The sequence below is a fragment of the Microtus pennsylvanicus genome, chromosome 4 (assembly GCF_037038515.1).
Source record: "Microtus pennsylvanicus isolate mMicPen1 chromosome 4, mMicPen1.hap1, whole genome shotgun sequence".
In the NCBI taxonomy this organism is placed as follows: Eukaryota; Metazoa; Chordata; class Mammalia; order Rodentia; family Cricetidae; genus Microtus; species Microtus pennsylvanicus.
The window spans coordinates 118,918,987-118,942,545 of record NC_134582.1 but is presented as its reverse complement, the minus strand read 5'-3'; the positions used below and the strand labels follow the sequence as shown (position 1 = coordinate 118,942,545).

At 44.9% G+C, this 23,559-nt stretch overlaps 1 protein-coding gene across 2 annotated transcripts in view; it reads right to left on the bottom strand.

The window, feature by feature from the left end:
- Pfkp (phosphofructokinase, platelet) overlaps positions 1 to 23,559 on the bottom strand; it is a 63,618-nt gene that overhangs the window by 3,643 nt on the left and 36,416 nt on the right. Inside the window, exons 8-21 of one of the 2 annotated variants that reach the window (XM_075970272.1) lie at positions 22,699 to 22,794; positions 21,535 to 21,627; positions 20,879 to 21,004; positions 19,215 to 19,279; positions 18,857 to 18,926; positions 18,482 to 18,628; positions 17,622 to 17,692; positions 15,276 to 15,363; positions 14,378 to 14,530; positions 9,353 to 9,505; positions 4,710 to 4,874; positions 3,350 to 3,411; positions 2,799 to 2,910; positions 375 to 474 (exon numbers count right to left, since the gene is read on the bottom strand). In XM_075970272.1, the coding sequence (XP_075826387.1) occupies positions 375 to 474; positions 2,799 to 2,910; positions 3,350 to 3,411; positions 4,710 to 4,874; positions 9,353 to 9,505; positions 14,378 to 14,530; positions 15,276 to 15,363; positions 17,622 to 17,692; positions 18,482 to 18,628; positions 18,857 to 18,926; positions 19,215 to 19,279; positions 20,879 to 21,004; positions 21,535 to 21,627; positions 22,699 to 22,794 (1,501 nt within the window). The remainder of the gene's footprint in view (positions 1 to 374; positions 475 to 2,798; positions 2,911 to 3,349; positions 3,412 to 4,709; positions 4,875 to 9,352; positions 9,506 to 14,377; positions 14,531 to 15,275; positions 15,364 to 17,621; positions 17,693 to 18,481; positions 18,629 to 18,856; positions 18,927 to 19,214; positions 19,280 to 20,878; positions 21,005 to 21,534; positions 21,628 to 22,698; positions 22,795 to 23,559) is intronic. The other variant, XM_075970271.1, reaches the window with a different exon arrangement.

The window sequence follows — 23,559 nt, the reverse complement described above, 5'->3', positions numbered from 1 at the left end:
AAATAAAAAGATCCTGACCGTGCTTCATGACACCACAGAAATAAATAAAAGTTACATTTTACAGTCCTGCTAATGGTGAGCAGTGTGTGCCCGGCAATCTTCTGAATAACAAGAATGCTACCAAACTACTTGTCACCTGTTGCTAACAACAGAAACAAAACGTTTATTTTTATTAATTATGTTTCACTATAACCTAGAGAAGTTATAAATGGTATTCAGTACGCACACGAAGGAAAGATAAGACAGTATGCTGGGCATCTCGGTGGCAGATTTAAAGGAGAAGGAAAGACACCGTAGCTTTGATAACACAGGGTTCCCAGTGAGGAAGCCGAGGCACCTCACGCTGCGCATCCATTCTCCCGACAGACTCCTACCTGTGCCCTGGGACCCCTTCAGTTTGTCTGTGATCCACTCCATCGCTCTCGCAGAGATTTTGGTTCCAAAGTTTCTGTCGAACGGAGAAGGTGATCCCCCCTGTGGTGGGCAAGTTATGTGAAATATAAATCATACAGCGATTTCTCTAGATTTTTAAAAAGTAAATAATACCATAACTTAACAAGATCCATGTGCTGTTCAGAACTACAAATCTGCGAATGTGGCTTGGTTTTACATCTAGAGGACAAGAAGGAAAAGAGGACTGCGAGTCCTGGAGCCTCACCTCAGCCTGCCATACAGCCTTGCGGTGTTCTCAACTAAATAAGTAAGCTATCATTCTTCCTGCCTCTCTCTCTCTCTCTCTCTCTCTCTCTCTCTCTCTCTCTCTCTCTGAGTGGCACAGGCATGTGCGAATGCAGCTGTGCTCATCTGTATGTCAACATGCAGTAGGCAGACAAGGCACCAGGTGGCTACCTCCGGCTTTCCGACAATTGGCTTGACGGGGTCTCTCACACAATGAGAAGCTCCCCATTTAGGCAAGGCTGCCTCGCCGGCTAGTTTTCTCTATCTGTCTATCTCAGTGTTGGGGTTACAGGCACGTGCAGCCATGCCTGGCTTATTACGCGGGTGCTGGAGGTTCAAATCCCGGTTCTCATTCTTGCAGAGTCATCTTCCCAGACCAGTAAGATCTGGGATGAGTGGAAACTTTCTTTACTGATAAAAATTGGTGGACTCACAGAAATGAGAGGGCACATATTCCTACTCATCATAACTTCAGGAGTTCACCTTTTGAAGGAAGTTAGTGGCTTCTGGCTTCAAAGTTCCCTCAAGTGGCTCTCTTCACTGACTAGCAAATAGCAGTTATCAGTGATCTCTGAATTTGATTGAGACTTCCTCTATGAATAATGTGGAAGAGCCATCACGGCTGACTCCTGCTGTCAACCTTAGGCCTCCTCATACAATAGACAAACATGTACATCCATACCAGAAAAAAAGAAAGGGTGCATGTCTTAGTCAAGTTCTACTGCTGTGAAGAGACACCATGACCACAGAAGCTCTTATAAATGAAAACATTTAATTGTGGGCTAGCTAACAGTTCAGAGGTTTAATCCATTATCATCAATGGAGAGTAACATGCAGGCAGATATGGTATGGGAGAAAGGGCTGAACTGAGAGTTCTACATCTTAATCCATAGGCGACAGGAAGTGAACTGTCTCACTGGGTGTGGCTAGAGCATATATAAGAACTCAAAGGCCACCTTCACAGTGACTCACTTCCTCCATTCAGGCCATGCCTCCCAATAGTGCTACTCTATTGAATGACAGGCCAATCATTAAAACTTGAGTCTGTGGGGGTCATACCCAAACCACCACAGTACATATACATACATGAGTAACAACACACACACACACATGAATGATGATAAAAAGTTCCCTATATTGCACACGGGTCAGCAAATAAGGAACAATGGGACTACTGAATCCCAGGCTGACCTCCAGTCTTGTCACCTAGGCACACTCATTTTTCATAAATCGAGAGTATTTGTCTTTTAAAAAGACAAAGAAAAAAATTGCCATTATGCTGGAGGTAGAGAAGTACTTCTATATCATCAAATGATCTTGATTTGGCGAAAGTGTCAAATAAATGCCACGGCCTCATATCCCACCTTATGAAATGCTGATATTTACTTCAACAAAAAATCAGAGTATTACTTCTTGTCTACACAGAAGCTGATTGTTTTCCCCTTAAAACTCCTGCTGTGGTTTGAGTATGGAATCTTCCCCTAAAGGCTCATGCCTTAGAACATTTGGCCCCCTACTGGGGGTGGAGCTTGAGAAAGACTAACTGGAGGAAGTCTGTCATTGAGGAAGCTCAGCTGATGTCTCTTCGCTCCACCCCACTTTCTGCTTGCCCTCTGCCTCCAGACTGCAGATTCAAAGTGAGCAGCTGCCTCAGACTCCTTCCTCCATACCTTTCCCACCATGATTGCTCTAGCCCCTTTAACTGTTGGCCCGCATAAATCCTTCCTCCATTAAGCTGCTTTTTCTCAGCTTTTTGATCAGAAGAGCAACTGAGCATTTCCCATAAACCCCGGATATCACAGAAGACAGAGAATCCTAAAGATCAAGGCATTTGACATGACTTAAGATTTTGAGTTTGAAGCCAGCCTGGTCTACAAGATCTAGTTCCAGGACAGGCTCCGAGCCTACAGAGAAACCCTGTCTTGGAAGAAAAAAAAAAAATATATATATATATATATATATGTGTGTGTGTGTGTGTGTGTGTGTGTGTGTGTGTGTGTGTATACATATGATATATGATACTTACAATAATCAACAATTTCAGAATTTACTCATGCTCACTTCTCACAGAACAGCACCATCTAAAGGGGAGCCCTGGAGGCGCAGGGATCACAGCCTACCTGCTGCATGTGGCCCAGCACGTTTTTCCTGCAGTCAAACACCCCTTTGCCTTCCTCTGAGTAGAGCTGGTAAATGAAGTCAGTGGTGTAATTTACACTGCAGCTTTCATTTCTGAAATAAAGGTAAAGGATTCGAGTTCACTTGGGGCCGGAGAGAGTCTGAGGGTTTTCCGGAGAACAGCTCCAGCCAGCCAGACGACTCAAGGCTCAGGGTGTGACGTCACATCCCACACCAGCCAGACGACTCGAGGCTCAGGGTGTGCCATCACATCCCACACCAGCCTCTGCATCTCTGCCCCTCCTCTGACTCAGTATATTTTTCCCTTTCTTCCTAAAGGCCAGGAGGGCTGAAGTAAATGAATGGTGGTGTCTTGAAAACAACAATGTGTAGATTATAGAGAAAAAACAAACTATAAATAATTGTATCCGTGTTCCTTCAACATTCATAGAATCAGCAGCAAAGGAAAGCTACTGCTGGGGTTTAGATCACATGACAGCTTCTGCCCAAGAACCGTCACCTAAAACGAAAGAACAGAAGTCCTTCCCATTACCTGAGTACCAGGCCCCTCTGGATGCTGGTCTTCATTTTCTCTGTCAAGTGCTCCACGTTGGACTAGAAAAGAATGTCGTATTAGTCCATCAGACAGTACGCTTACTGGGCACCTGCTGTAATACCATTTGTGCTAGAATGTAACATCAATATGAACACGTCAGCTGCTTCTGTGACTTTTAATGTTTGGGGGGTATTACAGTACACAAGAGTATAGTGGGTAATGGGAAAAAAGATGGCATTGATAATAAACCAGATAAACATGGAATGTGTAAGAGGTGGGGCTATGTTATTGGACATATCTATTAGTAAATGAATACGGCCCCCATCCCCAAATAAGTTTCCCTCTTAAAATACTTATTCTATACATTTGCCTAACACATGCATTTCTTTTTTAATGTTCATGAGTTCAATGGTAAGTTTTCATGGTCAACCTATCACAATCCACACCCACCTAAGAGTCTCTGGACTATCAGGCTGGGTCTGTGGGTGTGGCTATGAAGGATTAGCTTGATTATGTGAACAGGGGAGGAAAGACGCACTCATTGTGGGTGGCACCACTCCCTAGGAAAGGGATTCTGAGCTATGTACAAGAGATAGCTAGCGGATGGCTAACATACAGGCATTTGCTCTCTGTGCTCTTGACTGAGCACGTGACTAGCAGTCTCAAGTTCCAGCTGCTTTGGCCTCCCTGGAATGATAGAGCGTACCCTGGAACTAGGAGCAAAATAAACCCTTTCTCCCTAAGTTGCTTTTGCCTGGGTATTCTATCATAAGAATGGGAAACAAAGCTAAGACAGTGACAAACAAAGTTTCAATAGGCCTAACAGATGTAATTTAAAACACCAGGTCCCATTAAGCTAAACATTGGGAAAGCATTTCATCTTTCTCAAAAGAATGACCATTTAAAAATACATACACATACAAAAACAGAGAGAGAGAGAGAGAGAGAGAGAGAGAGAGAGAGAGAGAGAGAGAGAGAGAGAGGAGGTTAAGACCCTTTAAGAACACTTTCAGGTCTTGAGAGGACCCAGCCTTTGTTCTCAGCTTCGGGTGAAGCATATGGTGGCTCAGGATCCGGCATCCTCTTCTGGCCCATGAGGTGTTCAATACACATATACTGGCAATATATATATATAATATCAATACACACAATAAGGACCCTCAAGCCTTCGTAGTCTTGGCCACCCATCCAGAGAGCTCCTAAGACTCAAGTCCAAGCATTTGAATTTGGAGATGACAACGGAAAAGCAAACAGTGTGCCACGTTTTCCAACACCGTCTCCAGCCTTAGGAAATAAGGTCTCTTTACTCGGCACTCTTAAACGAGGTGCTCTCGGAGTCAAGCATGGATGGACGTACCTGTAAATCTCTGATGTCAAATGGCTCTTCAAAGATGTAGGCAGCGTCGGCTCCGGCTGCGAGTCCCCCCATGTTGGCCAGGTAGCCACAGTATCCGCCCATGGTCTCAATGATGAACACCCGGCGCTTGGTCCCACTGGCCGACAGTTTGATTCGGTCACACGTCTGGCCACAGACAAGGAGATCCGTCATTTGAATCCAGGATCTTAGCCAGTGCCACACGTGCACTAGCCCAGGGCCTACTCTCCCCAAGAGCTGCATGTCCCTCCACCAAACCTGAGCGTGCAGTAGCAAGCATTGGGTACAGAGAGGAGCGGTAGAAAAAAGTGCTTAGGTGCAGCCTGGGAGTCAAAATCTCTGTGATCACCTGCGGTGGGAGCCTGGCTGGGCCATTACCCTGGAGACCCAAGTCAGCTAGCTTGCTTTTCTGTCTGAATGTCCTTGCTGAAAGGATTTTTGCAAGTCAATACTTAGCTGGTAGAATTTATATTCCCAAGGAAATGTTGATTACCTGGTTTCCTGGATGCCATCTTTGCTTTTCTGATCTTGTTTTGTTGTGAAAAGCTCTTTGTGATATTGGGTTGGTTTACCTTAGGTATATGCTTGGGTGTTTCATAGGGTACCTCTGTCCATAGAGAACAGCTTCTTGGACAAAGGCATCCAGAGACATCTTCCAGGTAATGGCAACAGGTTTCACACTGAAACACGACCCACCCACCGCCTTACACATGCAACAACAGTGTAGATACCACTCATTTCTGCTCCGTATCTGTTCTGTACCTACAAACTGACATCCGTATATGCAATCCAACCAGAATGTGTTCTTGCCCTCTTCAAAACCCTGCAGCACTGAACTTTTAAATATGCGTTAAAGCCTTTCTATGGAACGCACAGCCCTGCCAATTCCCATCACCATGTCCAACTCCCAGCTCCAGTTGCTGTCCTAACACAGGGATATGCTGCTCTCTGAACCTTCATGGGACTGTCATACACAGGGAGAGTGAAGAACTGTGCATAGAAGCCCCCAAAGGTATTCTATTCATATGCCCCGGAATGCCATGAGTCTTCTCTTATACAAGTAAGTACACAATCTTGAGATGGGATTATTTTAGATTATCTAAGAGAGCCTTGAGTGTCATTGTAAAGGGAGCAAAGGAAACCAGGACATAGAAACAGGCTACTAGACAAAGGAGCGAGAAACTTCATGCTGGCTCAGAGGACGCAAGAGAGGTGGGGGTTCTGGCCTGCCAAGGATGCAGGTCAGAAAATTAGAAGACATAGCAACAGCCTCTCTGTCCTGGAGCTCACACCGTGACTTCTCTGACCTCTGCCCCAGACAGCCGTGAGCAAATGGTACTCTGGCCACACAACATGTGTGCAGCCATTTATTACCACCATAGGAAGCTCACTCAGACTGCATCCTGCTCTTAGCTGTGACCTGTGACCCAGTTAAAAAGTCATTTCCTCAGGAAGACACTGAGTGACCTCCAGGACTGGACAGTCCCTATGTAGGGATCCTCGTGATTCTGTGTCCTCACTCTCTTCACCCAGTACTCTTCCTGCAATGTATGCATATTAGATTTGGGTATTTCCTCCTCTCTGGGTACCACTCTTTTAAGGACAGGAACCCTGGGATGGGATAATGCCACTCCACAGCCAGCTGTGCCTGCAACGCAGCAGATGCTCAACACTGAATAAAAGTGCATGAGCTACTTGCCCTGCCTGTTAGTAGTCCAGAGCTAAGAGGACAGAGAGAGCATGATGGGAGAAGGGACACTGGGACTGTAACAGCCACAGATCTATAGGGGGAGCAGAAAGTGAGTCTGCGCACCAAAGTCCACTAACTCTCTGGTCATTTTTACATCATCACTTTGAGTTACATTTAAGAGACCATGCTTAAGAACAAACACAGATTTTATGAAAAGCATTCGAATGTGCAATTTCTCTTGTAGATCCCCCTGCCCAAGAGTATTTACTATATGCTTTGGTGGGTGGGAAGCTCTCAATTCCCAGGCAACAGAGATGTAACCAAGGAAGAAGGATCAATGTTGTACTGAACCTCTCTCTAGGACATTCAAATACTGAAAGGGCCACTGTGTGGTCTTTGTTACAGAGCCATCCTGCAGGGAGGAAAGCTGCAGATCTGCATGGCTGGGCTAAGGCAGGTGGCCAGTCAGGGAGCAAAGCCACATGGGCTACTTTTCCAGTTTAGTTTTTCCCAATATGCCCATTCTATTGCCCACTAATCCATAGAACTAGTCACTTGATGATACAAGAATATTACTAAGAAAGATGCCTTTGGACACAAGGCCCATGTATACAAATGTCTTAGCTCTGATCCAAATGGACTGTTGAAGAAACAAAAAGAAACTGATTGGACTATATCTGACATGGAAGAAAAGTCTAGGCATTCTGTGTGCCACTGGCTGGAAGAACAAGGAGATGTGTTTGGGATGGTCTGCTCTTCCTATATGCTCTCATTACCCAGATTGCATCTGAGGACTTCAATTAGCTTCTTCTGAAAATAGGAAGGCATCGTAGCCATGTCTCATTCAATTATTAAAAGTAGTACTGACACGGAAAGGGCCAGCATACCAATGCCATCTGCCATGTGCTAAGGGGCCGCCCTGATTTCTGGCTGAGGGCAGGAACTGTTTGTGGTTCTCATCTCTTACGCTAGAACAAATGCCTCATAGCCAAGTTCATGGAGTTCCGAGGGCACAGAGTAGCATATCCTCTGGGTGAGCCCCTGGGAGTGGTCCTGCTGGAGGAAGAAGGTCAAGTCGCAGTTCAAACATCATGACCACTCTGCTACACATACTGTCCTTCCAAAATGTAAATAAAAGGTAAGACAGTAAGGCTGAGTTCATCACAGAGTGCTTTTTTTTAAAAAAAGAAAGAAAGAAAGGAGGGAGGGAGGGAGCGAGGGAGGAAGGAAGGAAGGAAGGAAGGAAGGAAGGAAGGAAGGAAGGAAGGAAGGAAACCAATAGACTTTAATGTGGAGGCAGTCGTGTCTTACATGTTAAGAGCTTCCCTCTCCACTTGGCTCCTGACCCAAGAGAAGGTATTTCTTCTGAATACTCATTGAAGAACTTCGGTAGCCAGATAGGGAAGGAGCTAGGCAATGGGTCAGGGAAATCCTGTCCTGCTGTGTGCTGGCAGAGAAATGACTGGTCCTCATTTTCCTGTCCGTGAAGCCAGTGTCCAAGGCAAAAGGCTAATGTATGTTGGATCATCTAGGACTTCTGCCTGTGATATCATCTGTCCATGGAGGTGTTTAGAAGGGAAAGCTCAGGGTTGTGCCTGGGCCTAAGGCATTCAATGACTGGGGTTCAATTGATAGGCTTGTTTGTGAGTCTGTTTAACACACAAAGAAATTAAACTCCAAAGAAGTCTGAATACAGACCAGGGGAGCTTCCGCACTGGTCTCAACAGAAAAGTTTCAAGGGAGATCCCTAGAGTATGGCAATCTGTTAAGTCCCATGCTAAGATCTTAGTGGAAAATTCAGATGCTTGACCCAACTGGGCATCTCCCCCTTTTCCTGCAATTTAACTTAGAAGAAAGAACTAAGAAATCTCTCCAGCAGCTGTAATTCTCTGCAAACTCTAAAGCAGGGCTTCTCAACCTTCCTAATGCTGCAGCCCTTTAATACAGGGCCTCATGTTGTGGGGATCCTCCCAAGCATAAAACTAGTTCCGCTGCTACATCATAACTGTAATTTTGCTACTGTTATAAATCATAATGTAAATGTCTGATATGCAGGATATCTGATATGTGATTCCTGAGAACCACTGCTCTAGCACCAGCTTGGATGTGAACGTCTTTAGTCGAGGTCTGCTTGCTGCCCTTAGGAGGAGCTGAGCACAGTGAGACACTAACTCCACATGCCGGACTACCATCCCTTCTGCTGCTGTATAACCACTACCTGCGGCAAAGGACTTGGGGAGCAAGCCGACATCCTCCTTTCTCAACAGCACCGAGTGTGTTCAGTTCTTTACCTGTGTTACAATGTGGACACTAGCACCTGCTGCTCCATCTGCCCACATAGTGTGTGGTAGGTAAAGCCACTTTCCTCTCAGAGAGTGACTTTGTCTCCTGGCACGCCTCTCATTACACCAGGAAGTCTTTCCAAGCAATGGCCTGGGTCTTCCTTTGTTTGAGCAGTTATATTGACCATGCTTAATCTGAGAGCTCTTATACTTACTTGCAGGGTATCTAAATCCAATCTACTGTGCTCTCTCCTGTGACCTGTTCTCTCACTCTCCTCCGACATCACAACCCTAACAATGGGACTTTGGACAGAAGCAGTTGACCTTACCAGCAGTGATGTCCACAGCTCTCCTATTCAGATGGCACAGAAACACTATGGAGAGGCCCGCATCGAGCATTTTATCTTGAGTTAATGAAGAATAGGCGCTCACCATGAAAAACAAGGAAACACTATCCTGTTATCAAAAATGTGGCCAAAAGGTAAACATACATTTTGGCTTATTCCTTCTGAAAAAGTTTCCAAATAAGGTCAGACAGGGAAATGTTAAAGACCTTAAGTTGAAAATTGGAGCTGACAGACAGGCTAAGGGCAGAAGAAAAACTCATTAAGGCAAAAGAAGCAAAATGTAAGTAGAAGCAGAAGGTCTCTTACCTCAACAATCGTACCCAGGCTAGTATCAGAACCGATAGATAAATCTGTGCCTGGGATATTGTTACTAATAGTGGCAGGCAAAACGCATATCGGGATGCAAAACTCCTCGTGGCTGTTTCGACCATCAGCCAGCATGATCGCAGCTTGGAAAGCCTGAAGCAGTAGGGCCATGGCAGTTAGAGGGGTACCAGTACATCACGTGCCAAGGCACTGGGCAAAAGGCAGTAACTTCAGGGATATGACAGGGAGGAAGGAACCAAGTAACCAGCAGGGAGTTGGTCCGCTTGGGTCAGCAGAGCCCACGAGAGGCCTGGATTGGCGTCTGAGCAAGTGGAGGGCATGCCACAACTATTCACAGGCTACAAGGTGTATCCCTCCGCCTTGTCCTTCTTGTCCCGCAGGAAGAAGACACAAGTGGCAGAGTCAAGGTGGTGCAAAGCAGGCAGCAAAGCAGGCATCAGGCCGAGGGGACAGGGGTGCATCGTGGGTTAGTCATTAGATGGAACAGCTGCTCCTTTCTCGGCATTACAGTGGAGGTGGAGAAAGAAAACAAAGTGTGGGGGGGAGGGGGCGTTTAAGCACAAAGCCAGTCCCAACACTTCTTTAGATGAGGGTGGGGTGTTGGGAGGAGCATATGGCTGCAAGGACGACATCAAATGACTGCCATCACCAATGCAGAGCTGGGTCACTGCACCACCGCCAACCGCTGCCGGGAAAAGAGACATGCATTTTACATTACCTGCAGGTCCCTCCGCTCCCCACTGGAAATACCTGTTTCCCTCCTGGAGGGGGGCAACCTTTCTGAGCCTTAGACAGTGCTTACATGAAGCGAGATAGCTCATTTGGAACCTCAGCCACTGCTTCGGAAGGATAACTAGAAATCTTGGAGTTGGTTGTCAAGAAGTCTCCTAGCTGCTGTAGAGAGGTTTCAAATGCCTACCTCAGGTAGTCAAGCCAGGTTAGTGGGAGGATTCAGGTCTACTCACCCACAGTTCCTAAATCCAGGCAGCCCCCAGAGTAAGGCAGACTATTTTTAGACCACTGTGGGCGGCAAGTCTGACCCATCAATCTTATTTATCCTTCTTAGTATAATCATCATCATCATCATAGGTTGCTGCATAATTATTGCAAGACTGTAGCATGGGACTCTGTCTCCCCACAAGGCAGCTGTAATGAATGCTGTTATGTTCTTTCTGCAACCAAATCATCCTCAGATTAAAAACCTGTATGCTCCAAGGATTCTGAACAGTGGGTCAAGGACCTGAGGTAAATTAGTCCATAGAGTGTTGAGCTAAAGGTCAGACAGGGTCGCCAGCGCGGGCCAGGGATAGGCTTTTCCTTATCCCCAACACAACCAACCCTCCACCTCCACCCCTAGTTGGCTTGAAGTCTTTTCACTGCTCTCCAAGTGCTCAGCTGTTTCTTGCTAAGGCTGTGGTTGTTATAATTGATTGCATTCAAAATCGTACCTTATGTCAAAGCAATCTGAATTAACCTGCTGGTCCGTGCCCCGACATATTTGCTAGACTCCTCAGAATTTTCTAAGAAATAGTTGTCATTTGCTTAGAACTATCTTAGCTAGATATTTATTAGGAATACATTATAGAGAAAGAAGCTGTGTCATTGAAAAGCCTCCCACTGGAAATCAGAGTGCCTGGCAGCCCAGCCTTCCCTGTGGGTGGGGTAGGGACAGGGATATATGAGGAGGGCAGGTGCCAATGGAGAGCGTTAGTGCTTAGTTCCATTCTGACATAGTGATAGTTTTATCGCTGCAAGAGCTTTCTTCCCAGCATTTGTCTTCTGTTCCTGTTCCTCTCTAATCAACTGAAAGGAAAATGCCAGGAGGCCAGCCCTACCCAGGAAAAGCAGCAAACTGAGGAAACCATCCAAACATTCTTGCTTCTAGATCCTGCAGGGAGCAACAGCAATTTTTAAAACACCAATAAAGCTGCAGTAGACATTTTGACCGTACACACTTCAAAAGAAGATGATGCTACACAGTTATAAGGACCTAGGGAGGGCTATCCTCAGGGCTGTGTCATGTCACCTTCGTGGCATTTGGTGGCAGCGCACACTTAACTAACTTGCTTTGGTTGTATTTTTTGACTAGAACAAAGCGTGGTGTCAATGGTAAGGAATAAAACCAAGTCCCATTGTAAAGCCAACACTGCAACACCAGACTTCTGAAGTGCCTGATTTGAGATGTTACCCAGAGAACTTACCATTACCTTGCAGATACTGAAATCCATTCAAGGGATGCTCCTATCCCTGAGTATCATTGCTGGCAAGGGGGGAGCGATTAGCCAAGACAAGGATCAGTTCTCAATGGCAATGACGTTGTTTAATCCAACTGGCGAGGCTCGGGTTTTCTCACCTCAACAAGACAGACATTCTGAGACTGATATGTCCCTGTGGTGAGAACTGATCCTCCCCAAGACCGTAAAGCAGTGAACAGCATTCCTGACCATGTTAGGGATTCCTCTCTCCTACCTCTGATGACACAAAATGTCCTTCATCACCGCAGCTGTCTACTAGATATATAATCACCCAAAGCTGAGAAGTGCCTGACTTCCCAAACCTAAGGAAACAGTTGGTTCTGGAAGACAGCCATGGATGGTAAGCTCGGATGTTCTCCAGGGCCCTGAAGAGGCTATTATCCTCTAGAAACAGACGAGTGTAGAGAAACAGGTGACTTAGTGCATACTTGTTCTTTAGAACACCTGCTTTAAGTTACCCAGCGAGGTTAGGCAGCTACTCTCAGCTCCCTGCCCGCTCTGTACCGGGGCTTCCTAGATGCAGCAGCAGGAAGCATGGGTGCTTTGGGTAGAGTCTCCTCACGTCCTCTTTTCCTAGACAGTGTCAACCTCCCCTCATTTTTAGGTTAGTCTAATTCAGGTCCAACTTTCAACTATTAAAATGAACCTTCATTTGCCTTCACACCTCTTCACATTCTAGTCCCTTTACCTCCAGGATACACGAATGGACTCTGGCTGGTTTTCTTGTCCTCACTCGGCTATCAGCTCTCCAGAGCAGCAGCAACATTCACTAAGGTTATCTTTCCTGGCCCAGCTTCAGTCACCCACCTTGAGATCACAGAACCAAGATGACACGGCTCCCTGGAACCTCAGAAGCAATGAGCAACAGAGACCACACATCCATACCCACGCACCACACACCACCAAGCCTGTAGACGTCGGGAATGGTTACCTACCCACAACTCAGTGTTCCTTCTCACACACTACCACTAGCTTTGAGAAACTCAAATGAATAAAAAAAGAAAGAAATTAAAGAAAAACCATCACAAAATCTTTTTTAGGCAAGTAAAAGAAAGAGGGAGTAGGTAAATTTTTTTCCCTTCTTCCTATTTTGAGTTTCAAATTTTCAACAATATGTGTATATTAAATATTCAAGTCTAGGACAAAACAATTATTAGCATGGGAGCTAAGAATCGTAAGTTATAATTATGGAGAAATTATAATAAAAAGAGAGAATCTTTCCTTCATGCCTGACAGTGCATACTGGATATCCACGAGGAGATAAATACCCACCTTGGATGGCATCTGCAGAGGCTCCCACTAACTGTGACTGACAGTATGCAGGAGTGTCCAACCTTTCACCGTCTTAGCAGGATGCTGCCATCTACAAAGTTCACACTCAAGAACCATGCAATACCGTTTCCAAAAATAATTGGCAGAAATAATTCTCATAATATTTCAAATGCCTTCATGATTCTTTTTGGCTAGGCCACATTCATTGCTGCTCTAGAACACAGGCCACCCACAGGCTACTGGTCAGAAGCACCTGCAAGCAGACTTCTAATTAGATGACAAGGAGCTTGTGAAGAAGAAACTCCAATTGCTTCCCCTGAAAATTCCTCCTATGTAAACTGTAGGCTGTAATTCAGCATCTGGAGTGCACAAAGCCCTGGGTCCCAATCCATTTTGTGACTGACACCTTTCTGTCCATTCACAGAGGAAGATCCGTCAAGAGCCGGAATCCATCAACAGCAACAGCAAAAGCAATAGCAGCAGTCACCAGACAGCACATGCAACACAGAAGGAGAAGTTAGTGATGGAAAATAAACAAAAGGGACATTGCCTCCAAGACACACCAGGCACGAGCCTCATTAAACAGAAAGAGAAACGTTTCCAAAATTCAGAAAAGCAAGAAATCAGCGTTAAGCGTTACTTACCATTCTGCGATATATGGGAAAAGCAATGGGGATTTTTATCTACCAGGGCTAGAAATGAGTCGGGTGTTAAGAGCTTAAGAAAAATCAAAACCCTACAAAAATATGTATAAAAATTAGTTCTCCCAGAAAAGAAAAAAAGGCTTAAGAGTTAAAACTGTTGGAATTCTGACTTAGTGATCTTCAACTCCCAAAGGAACGAACAAGTCTAATTTACAAATATAACGCTGAAATGTGTATATTTTGTTACTTGCTTTTTACAAAGAGAAAAAAACAATAAAAAGCATCAATACTTTTGACTTAAGATTGCTAATTTATAAAAAGGGGAAAAGCAAACATGCCAAAAATCCAGTGAAGTGCCAACAGGTGCTTCAGAAAATAGCATTATGAATTATTTAGTTCTATCTCTACCCTTAAACATAGAGTAGAGAATGTTGGACACAGGATTTAAGTGCAATAAAAGGCTTACAGGCTGAAATGAAATTATATTCAGTCAAAACTTAGAAAACATTACATTGAGTATCAGATCAGAAAACACAGTGATTTAGCCCTGCTTGAGCTAGAGTGAGCTGTCACTCCACGGGTCTCGGCAACAGAGTGACATCGGGCTAGCAGCTGCTTGGGAGGACCCTTGGAAATAATTGGAGTGGAGTAAACGAGATCAAGGACTTTCAGAGTCCAAAAGAACTTTTAAAATGTGCTTTCCTGAAAAAAAAATATTTAGTGCCCAACTGGTAGCTGGTAAAAGGCTACTTCTAGTGCCCTGGTAGATAAAAGGGTCCAGGCCTTGGGTTAGCATCAGCTGCACCTGCTTTGCTGGCAACATGCGCACTTACGTCTGTGATAGTGTTCAGAGCCGTGTCTGCCCCGATGCTGAAATCGGAACCCGGCACATTGTTGGAGACAGTAGCAGGAACCATAACCATAGGGACACAGAACTCCTCGTGTTTCTCCCGGGCAGCTGCCAGCTCTAGGAGTCCCAGGTAGGCCTGTCAGACAAGTGTGTGTGATTGTGGGGCCAGGGACACAGAGGGGGACGTGGACAGTATGTGCCTGGGAGTGAGCGAGCGTGGGAGAGTCTCAGGGAACTACTGCCACCACGGTGCACAGGGTAGAGTACGGAGACCAGGGACTACTGAAAAATCAACACAGGTGAGTTAACGGAACAAACAAGGACAAGCAGCTGCCCAGGCACAATGAGGAGACGCTGTATTAGCATATAGCAGTAAGACTAAATGACTCTCTTAGCTAGACTTAGAATTTGAGTCTAGCTATGTGAAGTTCTTCCATGTCGTTAAGTAAATCAAGGTTTTTGTGAGACTCACCCCCATTGAACAGGGTGTGATTAAGGACTACAGTCCAATATGACTTCTTAAAAATTCTGAAAAGAAAAACTAACCCTATAACCACCTTCCTTTCTAAATCATCAGTGTATTTCAAATGCAAAGTATGGAATTATATCTCCAGGTTGATAACAAAACCAGAAAGCGTCAAACTGAGTCCCAGTAGACTGGTCAAACTTGTGCCAGTGCGGTTAATTTGCTTTATCAGAACCGGACCAGGCTTGTGCGACATCTCACTGATCTGCCGTTCTGCACTACAGAGCTACTAGGTTGGGGATTAAAATCCTGGTTCCTGAGGAACAGTCAATAAGACCAGATATATGTGAAACAAACACGGGACTACAACTTAAACCTCCAAAACCGACAGGCGGGGAGACAGACAACAACGTACCTCAAATCCACCAATGATTAGAAGGGCGTTGATATTGTAGGAACGCATCTGTTCGGCAATACTCTCCAAGTGCTTTCCAGGTAGGGTGCTGAAGACAGACAGAACCAGAGGTGAGAGCACACCCACATGCTGGGATTATCTACCCACCCGTTGGGGGTCTCGTCTCCCAACTCCCACCTATGTCTGAACTCGGTGGCATGAAAGGTACAGTGGACAGTTGGGCTACTTTCCTATGGTTCCACAGTTGACAGCACCTAGGACAGCGGAGTCCTGGAGAATGATCACTAAAGGCAGGGACAGCAAGATATTAGGTCCCCAAAGAGCGTTTTTGCAAAAGCAGGAGAACTGGGGACTTAGCTCAGTGGTAAAGTATTTGCCTAACATGTGCAAAGCACTAAATTTAATCCAATCCACCAAATATAGGCAGACAGACAGAAATAATGCTACCCCAGAGGACTTATGCTGCCTCTACAAGGTGTGGCGCTGCATACCTAGAATCTCAACACTCACGGTAGAAACAGGATTGGTGAGTTCAAGACCAGTCTGAGCTCCAGGAGACATAGTGAAATCCAGACCAGACTGAGCTACACATTAAGACCCTGACTCAAAAGAGCCAAAACAATTGCGCTGGCTCATGAGAAAAAAGAAAATATACAATAGTTTATGATATCAATAGCAATTGTTGACATAGAAATTTCCATTTTCCAAAATATATGCATGTGCGTATGTATATGTGTGTATATATATTTTGATATATTTATGTGTATATAAATAATAATATATAATATGTTAACTGATATATATTTCCTTTAATGTATGGTATATATATATATATATATATATATATATATATATGCATATACATCAATTTACTTTCTTTCAAAACCACATCCACCTACATTCCCCTTCTATACTGTCACCTATTTCCAAAGACACGGTCGGCAGGGACATCACTAAGCAAAGGAAAGTGACTCACACCTGATTCTAGTATTTCATCTGAAAACCACCCCGATCTACTTTTCATGCTTAAAGGAGAAAATGAAGTACTTATACTGCTGGCAAACAAATGTAAGTTTAAGATGAAGCTATTGGAATATGGAAATAGAATATAGAAAATTGCCACCAACAAATGCATATGTCCAAGGGGCAAACTGGGCATCTGCAGCAAGTGTCTCCAGCTGTCGGCTCATTCCCACACAGCCGAAGAGTGATGCTCAGGTTTCGTTACGAGGAGCACATCTGGCTTGCATAACCTTCAGTCTACTGGGGCTTTGCCACCCAAAGAACCCATTCCATGGCACCAAGGGAAACGATCCAGATGGTTGGGAGCCACCCTGTGGAATCCCCACCTGTCTAGCTGGCAGCAGAAGCCCTGATTTTGAAGTGAGCAAAAAAAAAAAAAAAGTTGGCTTGATTCTTCTCAGTCACAGTGACACAGAACCCAATACATAAAAATGACTTTACTTCCATACAAAGGGGGGAAAAAGTAAATTACAATAATGGCTAGTACTAATACTTGTATCCTGGAAGTAACTAAAGATTTAAAGGGATTGGACCTAACATAACACACTTTGTTAAAATGCCTTAATCCTAGCTATGTAGATTAAAAAAAAAAAGGATTTTTTTTTTAAGTCAGAAAAACATGATTTTAAATTAGCAATACCCAGGTCATTTCTTCAGCTACGCAACCTAGCTTGGAGTCACTGTGTCGCTCAGTTCGGTTAGACCCAGACACAATGCCCCTTTCGCAACACCGAAATACGTGCTTGTTCACATGATGGTACGGGTAATGACAGGTAATCATCCCTCATTTTCATGACCAGAGTCGGGCAGAAGCTTTTCACATTCACGTAAATGGAAATACGGAATGAATGGAATTTCAGAGTGCTGGGGATTGAACCTAAGGCCTCATGGATGATACGCACACACTAACCAGTGAGGTACGTATTCAATCCAACCTGCGCCCCTCCCCCCACTCCTGGCAGTGAGCTCCCTAGCGCAGGGCTGAGTTACTGGAGCAATGGCAGACAGATGTCCCTGCTTCATTAGGTGTCCATTAGGTGTCACGCTCTCGACACATCTAGCCACTCTCTCTAGCAGGTGCTTCTTCCTTCTTTGTTAACAACTACTGGATGGCTCAACAGTTAAGAACACTTGCTGCTCTTGCAGAGGATTGGGTTTTGGTTCCCAGAACCCACACGGCAGCTCACAACCATCTTTAATTCCAGCTCCAGGTGAACTAATGCCTTCACACATGACGCACATACACAGAGACAAAACATTCCTACATATAAGTTGAAAATAAAATAAGCAGAACTTCTTTAAGAGTGAAAATTTAGAAATTACCGTTTTGTCCCAAGAATGGACCCTCCTTGTCCAGTCCATCCTCCAACATCTCCCCACCTGATTTCTTTTACCTAAATTTCAAACATAGAATGAAACAGCTGAAATAGAGGAAGAAAAAAAGGCAGGAACCAAAGGCTCTGAAAACAGCGCAAGGTTCTGAACTCTCTCACAGGCTGAGTTCCCAGAGAGATTGGTTAGGCTGCAACTCTGTCCACCCCCTCATACATACACACACTGTGGTGCTAACTCAGTGAAGACATGGCGTGTCCTTTTAAGGTTAAACAAAATGCAAAGCTTCAGTAAAACTATTCTTCCCTGCCTGTGGGTGATGTCCACACCTAACCCTCCCTAAACATGTGTCCTAGGTGGACACCTAAGATGACCAGAATCTGTCACTAGAAAAGAAACCTGATATCATGGCTTTTAAATTGGTAAAGGTTAAAAATAATTTAGCACTGAAGGCAAAGAAGAAAACAAAGAGTGAAACGTGAACATCGTTTGGCTACACAGATGAAGTTTAATTAACTGTGGGCGATTCCCATGTTAGGTGAGGCATGAGTTAGTCACAGAACAGAACACAGTGGGCGAGAATTCCAGGTCTGCCAGCTTCTAGTCAAGTGATTTTTGGAGAATGTATTCTGGTGGTTTTTAGGGAAGTTACACACCTCTTCCAACCTGGCATCTCCAACCTACTGCCATAGTACCAATTACAGCAGGTCTGGGTTCAGACATGCCTCACCATCTTGCTTCAAATCCTACATCAGGAGAGGCACCACAAAATCCTGAATGTAGGTGCTGTGATGAGTCTGGCCTACTCATGTGCATATTCTCACTTCTCTAGGAACTACTGGGAGACTCACTTGGCCTTTGGCGAAGCCATCAAAGCCATCATAGACTGCATACATCCTGTGACCATCTGCAATGCCGACTCGAACAGCGGAGCGCACGGCTGCATTCATTCCAGCTGCGGGTGCCCCTACATTGATGACAGCCACATTGCAGTTGCTCTGAAAACAACAGGGCAGTGTCAAGTCATCAGACAAGAGCAAGCTTCCATTTGCAGACTTATAAGGGGGGTCATTCTGTGTCACGTTTGGCAGGAGGTGACCATGTTATGATTGAGGTCACAATGGGGAGGTGATGATAAGCTTCCAAGGATTCACATTGAGGTATGGGGTAATAAAGATCCCTGAGGCACTCAGAAGACTGGGCCATTGATGGAAGCTGGCTACTACCTTTGTGATCTTGTCATCGGGCAGCTTCACGGCAAGACGCTTGTAGGTCTTCAGGTTTCCCTCAAAACTCCTTAAGAAAAACGACAATTTATTTTTAATTTAATATGGGTTTGTGAATGAGTGCAGTGCCCGTGGAGGCCAGAAGAGGGCATCCGATTCCCCTGGAGCTGGATTTACAGCAGTTTTATGAGCTGAGGTATGCTGGTTCTGAGAACTGATTTTACTTACCTTGTTCCCTAAACTGCTGAGCCATCTCTTCAACCCAAACTCTTGTAATTTTTATATTGAGACTAAGTACAGTCTCAAGGACCAAACAAGGACCTAAATCTCTAGCAGAGTTTTATTCTCGATCACTTACCTCCCTCGGAGTTGTACGGCATCCTTAAATCTCCTCTCATCCATTGCCTTCTGTACATCCTGGGTCTTTAAAAAAAAAAAAAAAGTAATAATGAATGAATAAAGTTTGAAATGCTCTAAGGCTGAATCTTCACAGTCTGACCCCCATTGGATTGTTAATGGCCCCCAAATTGACAGCTGATGTGGCATGTTTGAGGGTAGAGCCCCAAAGAAAAGGAGGGACTCTTTCTGCTAATGGCCACAGAATCAAAAAGATCGATTTGCACAAAGGCAAGATTCATGGAAATGGGTCTTTTAGGAGGTCTGATTAGTCCTCGATGCAGCTCATTTAAGGAAACAGGAAAGCAGAGCTAGCTCACTGCCTCACTGAGGACTACAGATCTCCAGTGTCGGTCACAGATGGCTGAGGAGAACAGAGGGATGAAGGCAGCCTCAAGACAGAGAGCTCAGGGCTGAACACCCCGACTGTCTCAGCAAGTGGCTCTCTGAGGCTACTTGCTGAAGCCTCTATGTGATCATTTGAGTATCAGGTAAGTTACAAGTCTACAATGAACAAAGACACAGGGGATGAACAATAAGGCCCAAAGAAATGTACCACACATGGTTCAGGGCTTTGACCTTTTAATCCTATCATCTCTCACAGTTTCAGACACTTCTTTTATCCTCCCATCCCCAAGGATATATAGGAACACACACAGACACAAATACAGACACACATCACCACACGTATGTATATATACTGTCTTTGTCCCTATTGGCTTCTGGGAATTAAGGTTACTTTCAACAAATCTCCTGACACACTATCATTGTGTGTGTGTCTGTTTGTATGTATGTATGTCTGTCTGTGTGTGTGTGTGTCTATCTGTATATATGTCTGTATGTATGTCTCTCTGTCTCTCTCTCTCTCTGTGTGTTTGTGTGTGTGTGTGTGTGTGCGCGCGCGCGCGTGTGTGGTGTCTGTATTATATAAAGCATAAATGTCAGGATCATTCAAAAGCCTATATATACTGCAACATTTCATGAAATATTCTTTTTGGAAAAATAAAAATAGCAGTTTCTAATGCAGCAAGCCCACTGAAACTGCACTTACTGAAAAACTGCTTTGCAAAGCAGAATCCATTTTTATTTTATCTACCAGCAGAAACACCTGAAGGAACGGGGCCTATCTTAACATTACTGGAATCTGACCCAAGGTCCTATCACAGAACAGAATGTTCTCGGGAACAAAAGGACAGAAAACAAAACTGAAGGAACTTAATCGTGTCACACCTACAGCACCAGTTCCTGGCAGGACCATTTTCCGGCACTCAGTCTTGTTGCTCCTGGTGCCCAGGAGCTACCCGGACCATCTGTGACTGTAGGTGGAAACAGTCACCCACTCTACCAGTTCCTGGTGTAGAACACTCATCGTTAGGACAGGTGACCATGGGAAATGCCTCATGGGTGGCAAAACAAAAGAAGCAGAAGAAGGCAAAGCATTTATACACTAATGACGCAGGGAGCCTGCTGCCATCATCTACAGGGTAGATGGATCATTCTGCCCTCCAAAAGGTCACTTGACTGAGTGCTCAACCGAATCTGAAGCAAACCACACCGCTTGAAGCACCCACTTGTTCCCACAGGCGGCCCATCCAATGTCCATGCCCACCCAATACCCGAGCTCACCATTTGCACACACTCCATCAGAGGCAGGCGCACAGCATGGTTTCCTCTCAGAGATACCACACAGGCTGGGGTCTGAGGCGTAGCCTCCAACAAGGCAACGACAGCTTCCACTCCCATTCGACTGGCCTGCCAATAACAAGCACAATCACTAAAGACAATAGCCCTTCCAGAGACCACTGCAGGGTTCACTCTGTGCCTGCTTTCTATGCTGTAAAACAATGACTATATCAGGGGTTTGCCCTGCTTCTGTCTTGCTTATCTCTATTCATCTCTGGAACAATAAGAATATCAACTCCATGAAGAAATACAAGGTAACACTAAGAACTTAGGGTGTGAACTCAGGATGCTTGCTGTACTCTTGGCTTAGGTTCCGGAAGCTTACACTTGGGATATCCCATTTTTACAACGGGACTTTTACTCTCCTGGAACCCATGACTTCCCTATCAGTAGCATACTGAGACTTCCCACGTCAGCTGTGACCTCAGTCCCGGAAATTATCCACGTCAGTAAGTCTCAGAGGACCTCTAAATAAGGACATGGGCCACTATCATCTCGAGGGATGAGGCTGCTGGTCAGCCTCCACAATAAATTAGTGGGTCTAAATTTCTTTTGAGGAGGTATCATGAAAACGTCCAGTACTTTCCATCCCCACTCACCAAAATCCTGTCAAACGCAGAAGGGGTCCCTCCTCGTTGCACGTGTCCAAGAATGGTCACCCGGGTGTCAAAGCCCAGCTGCTTCACCACAAGCTGTGAAAAAGAGTGCCCATCAGAAAACAGAGAACCAAACAGACCTCACTGGTGTGGTCATAGGGTGCTGGCACTCATGAAAGGGTGATCTACTTGGTCTTCAGGTGGAAATGCAAAAACTGATCATGCTTCATTTCTCCCTGCAGGAACAGCTATACACAACGCTAAAACTTATTTTTCCAAATAACGCTTTCACGTTTCAGTGTTGCTGCTGTTTGCTTGTTTATTTTGATTTGGTTTGGGCTACTGGAAACAATATACTTAGGCCAGGTTGGCCTTGAACTTAACAATCCTCCTGAGTAAGCATCCTGAGTTTGAGGGTTATGGACAAGAATGGCCACAGTCAGACTACTAAAATTAAAATCGAAAGAAAGAAAGAAAGAAAGAAAGAAAGAAGGAAGGAAGGAAGGAAGGAAGGAAGGAAGGAAGGAAGGAAGGAAGGAAGGAAGGACGAAAACTTGTAAAGCCAGATTGATATTATCAGGGCTGGAACAACACAGCCTAGCTTGCGGTTCCTGAGTGGTTCTGAGATCCTAGTGAAAAGTCCTGTAGAGACTAGTAAGCACCAGCCTGAAGGAGTAGCAGAGTAGCAGCCTGCCAATCCCACCCTTCCTCAGGGCCATGAGAAACCAGTGACTCATAGCCAACAAGGCAGGTTTCTTGGTGGGAACGTGATCAGCTGATGCTCCAGGTTAGAAGGAATTTAGAGGGAAAATTGGACATCTCCTTGTCTGGTTTTCCAAACAGAGAAGCCCCTAGACTGTGCTGGCTGCCAAGTAGTCATGACTCCTTACTTCCAGGGCAAAGTCTACTTAACAGCTGGTCCTTTCTAACCCAAGGGCATGCTTATCCTCTCCCTGTCTCGCCTCTATTGTTAGAGAAGTTATCTGTGGAGCCATTAGGACCACTGGAGACGTGACCCAAGAACTGCTGGCTGTTCAGCTCAAGCTTCATGCTCCCCATGCTATGAAAGTTGACTTAATATTCTAAATCTAAGTCCCATCCATCATTCTGACAATTCTTATGTCCAGCCGGGCAGCAGAGCAAGGGTGAGGCATTACACATGCTTACCTCCTTGATTTTCTCAGAGCTGATTGGTTTATTTTGGGTATCGATTGCTCCTTCAGCCACAATGATAATATTCAGCCTCTTTTTTTGGGCACGGTTCTAAGGAAACAGAAAATTCAAACTCCTTAAATTTATAATCTGCATTTAATGACAACAAACCTGAGAAATGAGTCATTAATGGAAATAGCATCTTTGCAGGCAGAAATCATGCCGAATTTGAAGTCTTTCGCAGTAACCGCCAAAGTAAAGTAAAGTTGCCTTAGTGATGGCTGAGTTAGTAGTCTAGGTGACATTACAAGTACACATGAGAATGGGGACATAGTTAGATCTGGGTTATGGTGGGGTATATAGGCATGTTGATTGATGGTCACCCCATAGCAGTTAGCAAACACAAGCTGGACTCCTCAAGTTTTGCCTGCCCCAGACCATGTTTTTTGTCCCCATAAAGTTTGAGCTGTTTCCCATCTCCCCATGGGACCTCCCTAAACTCAGTCTTGTGAGGTCAACAATTCTCCCCCCATCATGTTAGATAATACTGCACACTGACAAGAGTAGCTGACAGGTGGGTAAAGATAAGATATCAGGGAAGAATACTGGAATGTCCTAAGACCCAAGCACTGAGTGCTTGTCCCCAGCCCATGGAACTACTGGATGAGAATATAAGAGATGGAGCCTAGGGGAAGAAGACTATAGTAATTGGCAGAGAGTGTTTTGGGTGTGTGTGGAGAGGGGGGAGATATTATGACCCCATTCTCCCTTTTGGTAGTTTAAATGTAACTGGCCCCCATAAGCTCAGAGGGAGTAGCACTATCAGGAGGTATGACCTCATTAAATAAGTGTGGCCATTGGAGGAAGTGTGTCAGA